At 38.4% G+C, this 10,271-nt stretch overlaps 1 protein-coding gene across 1 annotated transcript; it reads right to left on the bottom strand.

Moving 5' to 3' along the window:
* Positions 1–943: 943 nt before the first annotated feature.
* Positions 944–9,161, bottom strand: atp6v0b (ATPase H+ transporting V0 subunit b). The gene is made up of 8 exons (XM_082513124.1): positions 8,659–9,161; positions 7,833–7,881; positions 5,988–6,071; positions 4,768–4,845; positions 4,517–4,586; positions 4,279–4,330; positions 3,092–3,282; positions 944–2,672 (listed from the first exon to the last, which is right to left on the bottom strand). Exons 1-8 carry the CDS (start codon positions 8,741–8,743, stop codon positions 2,646–2,648), a joined length of 636 nt encoding a protein of 211 aa, XP_082369250.1. The 5' UTR covers positions 8,744–9,161; the 3' UTR covers positions 944–2,645.
* Between the last annotated feature and the right edge of the window lie 1,110 nt (positions 9,162–10,271).

Below are 10,271 nucleotides of genomic sequence, written 5' to 3' on the forward strand. Positions count from 1 at the left end.
CAATACAAGGGAAGTTCAAAAAAGTGATAAAGTCTACATTTAAATTTACAGAGAGACAGATACTTAAAGTAAAAATAATAATATATTTCTAAAATCCCTTTAAATTTGTTTTAAACCCATTTTCTACAAGTTCGGTATGACCGTATAAATATTGGTAAATCCAAGCTTTAAATAGAACAAAATAAAGTGTTGTAAAGGCTAGACAATTACAGGCAGGCTAACTCCGCCCCACTTGCGTTTAGCCTAATTGAGACCTTTTACAAGATTATCTTTAACTCTAAACATCCAAAGTTTAATGGGTTGCTTTGTTGTTGTTTGTTTGTTTTTTCTCTCTATTTTTTCACTTTTACTTCTTTTTGACACTTAAATTGTGGTGTTCAAACACTTTAATTGACCACATGATCTATTTAAAATGTTGCTACATACTTGTAATCGTGCTTTATTTTGTTTATTTATTTTTGACTTTGGTGGCATTTTTAGAGCTGAGATGGTTTGGACATGTGCTGGGGAGAGATATTGGATATACTGGACAAAATATGTTGATGATGAAGATGTCAGGAACAGAGGTAGACTACCGAGAAGATTTTCAAAATCAGCTTTGATGGGCACATTTTAGAGGTCAGCAAACTGATTGTAAGTTTAAAACATTACAGTATATTACGCCACGGTTGTAGGGCTTTCATTGTGATGAAATCATTATTCTTCAACTGCGCAAACTGAAAGATGGATATTAATGTTTAGCTGAGACATTAACAGGACAAAAAAAAAACTATTTCCTCAAGAAAGTTTTCAGCAGCTGTTTTATCAAGGCAGATGCTGTGGATTTCAGAGCCATCTAGTGGAAACAAGTACAAACTGCAAAGAGTAAAGCGGCCTTTTCATTGGCCTGGGTGACAATATGCTCACATTTAATGAAGACAAACACAGAAAAAGCCATCAGAGATCTCGATTGATTCATTTTATTTTCCTCAAGGACATTTATGAAGGCAGAAACAAAAATCTGATTCTGTTTTTATTATACACAATTTTGAAAAATGAATTATTTTCCAAGTCACCATCACATCAACATAATGTACACACAGTACCACCTACAGTCACTGAAAGCCCGGGGTTTGGTACACAGCCTGGTTCTCCAAAGGCATCTTGGAGTCACATCTGATTATTATCATTTATGAGAGCAAAGACCATCTCACTGCTCCGACACCTTTGTGAGGCCAGACTTCAGTGTTTGAACTCTTGAGTATGTGGAGGGAAAATTTCAAGAAACCAAAACCAAAAACAGGACAATTCACAAAAAAGCCATGGTCTGTCAGCTCTGTGGAATGATGATCAAAAACATAAGACGTTTTCAAGCTATGTTTACACACACACACACACACACACACCACCATTACAGCATTTTCTCATTTTAGGCTAAACTCAATTTTATGTTACTGGTAGCTTAGAAAATAATCATTTACACCACCCAAAAGGCTGCTTTTCAACATCTACCCACAGACAACTGAGATTTAAAACATAAATGAATGAAACTTTAAGGAATGTTGAACATAAATGAGAAGAGTTGACATTTTCACACAAGACAAAACTAACATTCAAAAGAAAAGTTTCAATGAAATGAAGATTTGGCTGCAAAATTTGGATGTTTTATTATTATGAATCAGCAAATATAACAGAGTCAGAGATTTGGACCCTTGTTAAATGACAGTAATACCACAGGAAAAGGTAAAACTGGGTATTAATGGTGGTAAAGATTTTCCTTTCCTTTCTAGTAACTGACTAGGACAGCAATAAGCTTCTTCTTTTGTTTTACTTCAAGCAAACACTATATCCAACTACAGGAAAGGATCACGACTCTAATAAAAGTGAAGTCAATTGGGAAGTTCTGGCTGCCGGATACGACCGCAAGACTCAACATTACATTTTTAAAGACTGCAGGAAATCTATATGTGATTTGACCAAATTTGACCTCCCATTGAGCCACCCAACCTTAGTGATCAGGAAGCCTGATAAATACTGTATTATGGCTGCTGTGTGGGTTAGGACCATCAGCCTATCAGCAAAGAACAGATTTAAAAAAAAGGAAACAGATCTGACAGACCAGGCTACAAACACAATGACAAACATCCTCATGCTTCACAGGAAAAAAAGATCACATGTCCTGCGCGCGCGCACACACGCACACACACACACGCACACAGTTTTTCAAATACTCCAGTCTAATTTTTAACTACCATTCAACAAGAGCGGTCAGATAAAAATGATGCAAATTAAACAGTTATCGGTGTAAACCTCTCCTTAAATGCAGAGTGAATCTGTCCGTCTAGCTGCTCTTCAGACTGCCCCGTTTACTTCTACTGCTCATCAGGCTAAATCATCACAGAGTTCACTCATTTTTCTTTATTTAAAAAAAAAAAAAAGGTATGAAATGCAAAATATGCTGTTTTCTTCAACTTTCCTTCTTCCCTTAAGAATTAAGAGCAGGGCATGGGTGTACCAACTCTTGTATGGATGATAGTTAAAAAAAAAAAAAAAAAAAAAATACCAGGCAAATAGAGACATTTAAATAATTTACGATGTATTTACACAATAATCGATCTTTTTTGTTTTGTTCCAGCGTCTGTCTTCTCAGCGTTTGAATGCACAGTCTAGTCACCCATCTTTACTTTCGACGTCTGAGGAGAAACAAAAAGCAGTTTTTAATAAACATTTACTGTAAAGAGTTATAATTTTTAAGTCTCTGCAACAACATCTGGGCCTTTGTCCAAACAACTATGTTGTGGAAAGATTGTTATAACAAACCAAAACTAAACTAAAAACTTAGTTTGCAAAAAAAATTGTAAACTGAAATAAATTTTTTTTTTTAAAAAAACGTGAAATTCTATCACATATTTAGAAAAAGATGTTTTAGCCTCGCTTAGATTAAAGCAAGGCTAAAACCGATAAAACTTAATGATAAGATTGTGATGATTGACAGTTTCTGACCTAAAATAATTAATAAGTGAAATTAAAAACTTCAGTTTGTGCTATGTGGCCATTATTCTCCTGTGAGGCAAAAGATGAAGGGTAAAGGCTTGCAAAAAACTGTATTTACCTGCAGAATAGCTACAATGACACCAAACAGGCCGATGGCACTTCCAAAGATTTCCACAATTAGGATCTTCACGAAGAGGCTGGCGTTCTGGGCATCTGCCAAAGCGGCTCCGCTGCCCACGATGCCGACACAGATGCCACAGAAGAGGTTGGAAAAGCCCACAGTCAGACCAGCTCCAAACATGGAGTAACCTAATAGGACAGAAAACAAAATGAGTCACAGTTCAACCTGAGTAACTCACAATGGAGTCGTCTACATCGTCGTCGTTTCACATCACCACATTCATCTGATTGGCCTTCATCTTAGTTTCATCTGTACAACGAATTCTTTTCCCCCAGAACTGTGCAGACTCTTTTAGTTGTTTTCTGACCTTCCTGTTCCTCCACCTTGTTGTAAACTCTCTGTACATTCATAAAGGTATGCCTGGATTGTAGACTGTAACACCAGTAAACATTTATCTTAAATATGGAAATAATTCTGCGATCATTCTTGTGAGACCTTCGTTGAGCTGGTCAGTGCATTGGGCTCAGTGCTGTAACTCAGGTGGTAGAGCAGGTCACCTACTAACCAGAAGTTCGATCCCAGTCTGCTCCAGTCTGCATGCCAAAAATCCTTGGGCAAGATACTAACCCTATGTTGCTCTAAGATGCATCCATCAGAGTATGATTGCGTGTGTGAATGTTAGATGGTGTGATTGGGTGAATGAACAAGTTGTGTAAAAGCGCTTAAACTGCTCAGGTAGAGTAGAAAAGCACTATATAAGACCCAGTCCATTTACCAATTTTAAGACTCAACCAGATTGCAGATTTGCCCACTAAAATTTTCCATCTATGACAGGTTTATTTTGGCTTGGGGTTGTTTTCAGCCTAATGATGACACCCTCGCTTGCATAGATTCTCTTTGAACAGAATATTGAGATCTCCAGTAAACAGCAACCAAATACAAAGTCAACAATTGAAATCAACTCTGGATCTTTTGTCCTCCTAATCCTTCATGAAATTAAAAGGGCACAGGCCTCACCTGGGCACTGACTGCTTGTCAGTCCAGTTAATTTTGAGCCTCTGAAAATGGGGGCCTATGTATAAACAGGGCTGAAATTCTATTATTGTTATTATTATTATTTATTTTTAAAACCCTAGAATTAAAGGTGAGATTTTCCTATTTCAGTCAGGAGTCTCTTTTCTTACCAGCTTGGTAGTTTCGTGCCCCAATAGCCTCAGGAGTCGTTCCACTGAAGTTCTGTAAGACGAAATAAATCATTTCAGAATCCTTATTCCGGGCTCTACAATGACATTTCACTTGTTTTTGTCTCTTACAACTGCAGCTTAATTTCAAGGTGTCGCTGTCCTCTGTGCAGGCTTCCTTGCATCATTTATGAATTTTTTAAAAAAAGGCTTCCTCAATCATCAAAAATGTGTTCCTTACCTCGGCCATATTGCTGATGACAATAGCCATGATGATTCCATAGATTGCAACAGCTTCACAGAAGATAATGCTGGGGGGAGAAACAGAATAAGCAAGGGTCACCGTCTCTGCAAAACACTGCTTTGGACCTGCAGCAATAAACTGATGTTACTGGTGCTAGATGGAACCATAATTCACTGAATGCCCTTCTTAGCAACGTACAGCTGTTGACGGGAACAAAACAGACAAGTGCTCTCTTTGACGGGGCTTACCTGACCAAATTTTTGGTTTTGATTCGTGGAGCCTTGACGCCACCACCAATAATGCTAGAGCCAGTGACGTAGATCCCCCTAGGAAAACAAGCGGAAAGAAAAACAACATCACTTACAAAAACATTTTAATGTTACAGAAAAGTCAACAGTTGGTATAAATGGAAACAGGAGAAGCATAAAAACACAGCATGAGTTAAATGACTACCATTATTGAGCTTCACTCTAAAACGACCCATTTACACGTAGTATAAATACACATCTTCTGTGATCCAAACGGTTTTCAATGCACTCGAGACTTGTAATGATGCAAAAACAAGGTAAAAAGGATCCGTTTCAACACACAGTGGCAGCACATTTTTCATCTAATGCACTTAATGGGATAAAATACTAAACAATAAAAAGGAGCTCAAGGTAGGCAATTAAATGAAAATAAATCTTCTGAACACTGATCCAAAATAAGCAGCCAGCCCAGAGACTTGTAGGTAATATGTGTGAAAACAAATAAGACGATGTATTTCTCATTAATTCCAAATGACAGGAATGTGTAGGACAATCATGCAGAAGAGATAAGTTATTCAGTGTGTAAATCAGAATTATTAAGCAAACACAGGAATCATTTTGTAATCCAGGAACCTGTGGATCGGCAGGTGGCGGTTTTTCCCCACAGACCACTGGCTGTAGCTGGCCTTTACCTGCAGCTGTTCAGCCAAATCTGCTTTAAAGGAATTCGGTTAGAGTTCTCAGAAGATCTGTGGTTCGATTCCCGAGTCTTCTAGTCTACATTTTGAATTCTTCTTTAAGATAACGAACCGCAAACTGCCCCGAAAAAACGGATCAATGTTAGTGTGTGAAATATATAGGTGTGCAAAGTCCCTAAAATAAAGTGCTGTGTAAGTAGGTGAATGTGGTATTTTATGTGTAATTTCTGCAATTTATTATTTCACAATCGAAAACTCTGAATACAAAACAAGAAACTTGTCCAAACATCTATTTTTCACTTCACACAGTTTCAGATTTTACAGTTCTACATTTACACCTGTTGTTTTAAAAAGTAAGGTCAAAGGTTTTAGGGAACAGCACTTTTTTTTTTTTTTACTCCTCTTATGTTGAAACAAGACAACTGACAGAGTTTGGCATTTTGTGTAAAATTATGCTCATGTTTTGTAATCAAACATAGCCAGCCATGGATACTAGTATGCACTTAAAGAAGTCTTACTTACCAGGCAGCTCCCACCACAGACAACGAGATGGCCAAACCAATGCCCAGATTGGCCCACATGAAAGGAGAAGTCTCTGTCAGGAACCTGCGAGTAAAGAAGTAAAGCTCACTCAGCCTCAATTTTATAACAACATCATTGTTTGCAATACCTTTTAAAAACACGATGTACACTCTGTTTTAAACTCTAACCTTTTTCTCAACAGTCTGTTAAAATAAATACCTGTAGTGGATAAATCCAAGCTATGCCCTCTTCAAGTAGTAGATGGAAACCACTTCATGCGTTTCTTTCACATCCCAAATTTATTTGGGGAAAGTACAGACAGACCTCAAAAATGTCTCCAGTGACACATTCACTGTTACTTTCACTTTCAACATATACAAATTATCTTGGAAAATGTCTGATCAGCCAAGTGAAACGGATTGGTGCCTCACTATCACTCTGCAAAAAGGGAAAAGGCGGGCCCTGAATCTGTCAAAGAGGAAACAGGCAACGTAGACTAGCTTATGTTGTAAGGCATGTCTCTGTACATTTACAATTGTGCAATGTGGGAAAGGCAGTGCTGTTTTATAACTTTTATTACCCAGAATGTCAATATAATATTTTTCCTGGTAGAACCACTTATAAAATATAACTAAAACAACAGACTAGATGTCAAACAAGGTCAAAAATCATCACTTTCTTAATTCTTTCAGTTGCCCAATTTAGGTGGATCACCTGCCTCTATTTCACCCTATCCCTAGGACCCTCATCTGTCACACCAGCCCTCTGCATGTCTCCATCCATGAAATCTTCGTCTTTTCCTCCTGCCTGGCAGCTACATAGTCAACATCCTTTGTGTAATATATCCCCCCATTTGCCCCTTTTTCAAACCATCTCAGCCTTGCCTCTCTAACTTCATCTCCAAACTGCTTGACCTGAGCTGGTCCTCTCATTTCTAATCATGCCCATTCTGGTCACTCCCAATGAAAATCTTAACATCTTCTACTCTGCCACCTGTCTTTTTTCTTCTTTTTTTTTTTAAGTGAAAACCATCTTGAAACCATACACCATTGAAAGTCTTACTACCATCTTGTAAATCTTCCCTTTCATTCGTGCTGCTATCCTTCTGTCACAAATCACCTCTGACACTCCTGCCCTCCTCCTTTCTGCATTCTCTTCTTCACCTCTCTTGTGTACACTCCATTGGCTTTGTATGGTTGACCCCAGGTATTTAAACTCATTGACCTTTGTTACCTCTTCAGAGTTACACCCATCTCCCTCTCATTCACTCACACTCACATGTATTCTGTCTTGCTTCCACTCAACTTCATTCCTCTTCTCTCCAGAGCATACCCCCACCTACTCTCACTACACATCACAATGTCATATGCAAACATCATAGTCGGCAGAGACTCTTGTCTGATCTCATCTGTCACTGCGACAAGGAGGAGCTCAGAGCGGATCCCTGATCCTACCTTAGCCATCTGTCACTCCTAGCAGACACACCTCACCACTGTCTAGCTGTCCTAAAACATGTTCTACACCACCCTGACTTCTTCACGCAGTACACAGTTCCTCTCTTGGCATCCCATCATATGCTTTCTCGAGATCCACAGTGAACCTCACTCTGACCTTCTCTATAATTCTCCATCAACAGTCACAAAGCAAACATCTGTACAGCTCTTCCTCAGCATTAAGTCATAGTGCTACTAACTGATCATCACGTCTCTTCTTAACCTACCTTCAACAACTCTTTCCTATAGAAAAATGGTGTGGCACGTTAACTTTATCCCTCGGATACTAATGATTTTAGAGTATATATGAATCTTTACCTCCAGACAGCAGCTGTGTACAAAGAATACTTACCATGCCACATCAAAGCGGAATCCCAGGTCAAATATAGTGTAGCAGATCCCTGTGGAAACAGTGACGGTCATTTTTAGGCATATGTGGGAAAAACACGGTAACACTTTAAAGATGAGCCATTTAGTCGACCCGTGTGTATTTCTGCATGAGTAATCTTGTGTTTTGCAGGTTGCGTGAAACACAGTCACACTTCTGTTCTAAAAGAAGCTGCAGCTTCGGTATGACCACTCACACTCACGTGAAAACCACTGTAGTTCCTACCCAGCACAGTCAGCTGGACACACAAACACCTAGACAGCTAACCTTAGCACGGCGCAAACAGACGACTTCAAACTAAAATAAGAAAAGCGATCCAAGCATGGTAAAATATTTCCAAATCATACAAGGTGTGACACTAATAAAAATAAAATACAATCACTAACATCCAACGTTAAAACCTCTGAAAATTTCTGTTATGAGAGTACGCTGTAAGCTAACTACCCTTAGCTAACAGCATGCTAGCCAGATGCTAACTTAAACCGTGTTGTTTATATAATATGAGCACACAGCGATTTTTAAAAATACATTCAACAACGAATTGGGTTTTCATGTATCCCTCTTATCATGCATTAGTAAACCATTTTTTCCATATGCTAACTAACCTATCGACTATCCCAGTATTTAGACGGGTCCTGAAGTACAGCTGTCAAACATACCAAAAAAAATCACAATATCACGAAGAGACAACGATTAAATACACGACCATTACTGCAAATTACATGAAATATATATTTTCATTCATTCATTTAGCTATTATTAGGCATTTTCCTGTAAAATAAAACCTTACCAACGATTAGTATGGTGCTCCAGAAGGCCAAAGTGACCCCCGTGTAAAGAATGGCGTGTCCGTTCATCATCCACTCTAGTAGCATCTACCCACCGGGTTAACCTGCTGGATCAGCAAGATCTACTTGGCCCAAATTTCAAATCTGATGCCAGTACAGCCCAGGTAGCGATATAATGCAGTTTTACGAAGCGCTATCAGTCGATGGAGGAGGAAGAGAATCAAAAAGAGAAGCTGGGTGATGTCAGCTGATCTGGCTCGACTAGCATGTGACCCAGGAAGGAAGGGAGGGAGGGCTGCGTTCGCTTACGTTTTTACTTTACCCACTGTCGCTTTAAAACAAGCGTTTAAAGCACTCTTTGTGTTGAATTTACTCGGTAATTATTCCACCGTAACTTACACAAATATAGAGTTAAATAAAACAAAACGACACCCAACCAAGGCAAAAGAGGTTTAAATATCCTCGAAGATAGTATCCGAAACCGGAGTGTTGACTGCAGCGCGCACAGTGGCCGAAAGATGTCACTGTTGAAATATATATGGCGCAAAGGCAACAAGACTGCAGTGTACACGATTTATAAAGGAAAAACCCAATCAATACTAAGTCTATTTGACTGTTCATTTTTATCCTATAATTAAATATAGTTAACTTGATAGACAATAACTTCATCCTTAGACCACGAGGGACACTATTATTTTTCAATAAGTGCAAAAATGCTGTGATGGAAATGTTATGGTCTTTGTAATAACCTGATATCATCTGAATAATTATGGGAGATTTGGGACCAACATGTTGAGCAGTTGTGTTTTGGATAAATGTTACATATTTTTCCTCTTGCAGTACTTAAGATATCAAATCAAGGCCAGGGGGCAGGGAAGCTGTTCCCATGACACATGGTAGGGAAACACAACAGTAAGACACTTCATGTTGGCTTTTTTCTTTAATTCATTACCTGTTTGAAACTTTGTTTGTTTGCTAAGCCACTTAACACCAACCTGTAAATAATTCAGGCATCGAAATGACACTTAACTCCAACCGGTGTTTCATTCACACATGATACTTAGCAAAGAACAGATTTAACAGTTGCATATTCACACACTTTGCTACTAGCAGCCTGTTGCAAAAGTACAACATTTCTTAGGTTGAATCTACAAAAAATGCCAAATATAACACAGTTTTATATTCATTGGCACTGACAAGGTGATTCCCAAAGATCTATTGGCTGAAAACTTGGTACATATTGGCATGGCAAAAAACTGAGGAAGCTAAACAATTGGGGGACAAAAGAAGATATTTCAGACTTGGATGTAATTATAAATGCAGAAAGGAACCATCACATCCACTATGTAGCAACATCTCAAAAAATAAAATTGTCAATACTTTCAGTGTTCAGAAATGCAGTGATCCTAAACATACTGCAAATGCAGTAAAAACATACCTCGATTGAAAACCACACAATGAAACACTATTAGTCATGGACTGGCCTCCCCAGAGGGGAGAGATGCTTGATCCATGTCTCAAGTCAGTATTTGGTATGACCATGGCCATACCAAATACTGACTTTCAAACGTATTAGAATTGTATACAGTATTGTGCATATGTATATAAAATAAAA

This window comes from Aulonocara stuartgranti (genome assembly GCF_965226115.1).
Source record: "Aulonocara stuartgranti genome assembly, chromosome: 18".
Taxonomy (NCBI): Eukaryota; Metazoa; Chordata; class Actinopteri; order Cichliformes; family Cichlidae; genus Aulonocara; species Aulonocara stuartgranti.

Excerpts from the sequence above, each read along its gene's own strand:
- atp6v0b (XM_082513124.1), bottom strand. The coding sequence starts at position 8,743 with ATGCTACTAGAGTGGATGATGAACGGACACGCCATTCTTTACACGGGG. Across the intron at positions 6,072-7,832 it reads TTCCGCTTTGATGTGGCATG|GTTCCTGACAGAGACTTCTC; the intron begins GTAAGTATTCTT and ends CTTTACTCGCAG. Across the intron at positions 4,331-4,516 it reads TCATCAGCAATATGGCCGAG|AACTTCAGTGGAACGACTCC; the intron begins GTAAGGAACACA and ends TTCGTCTTACAG.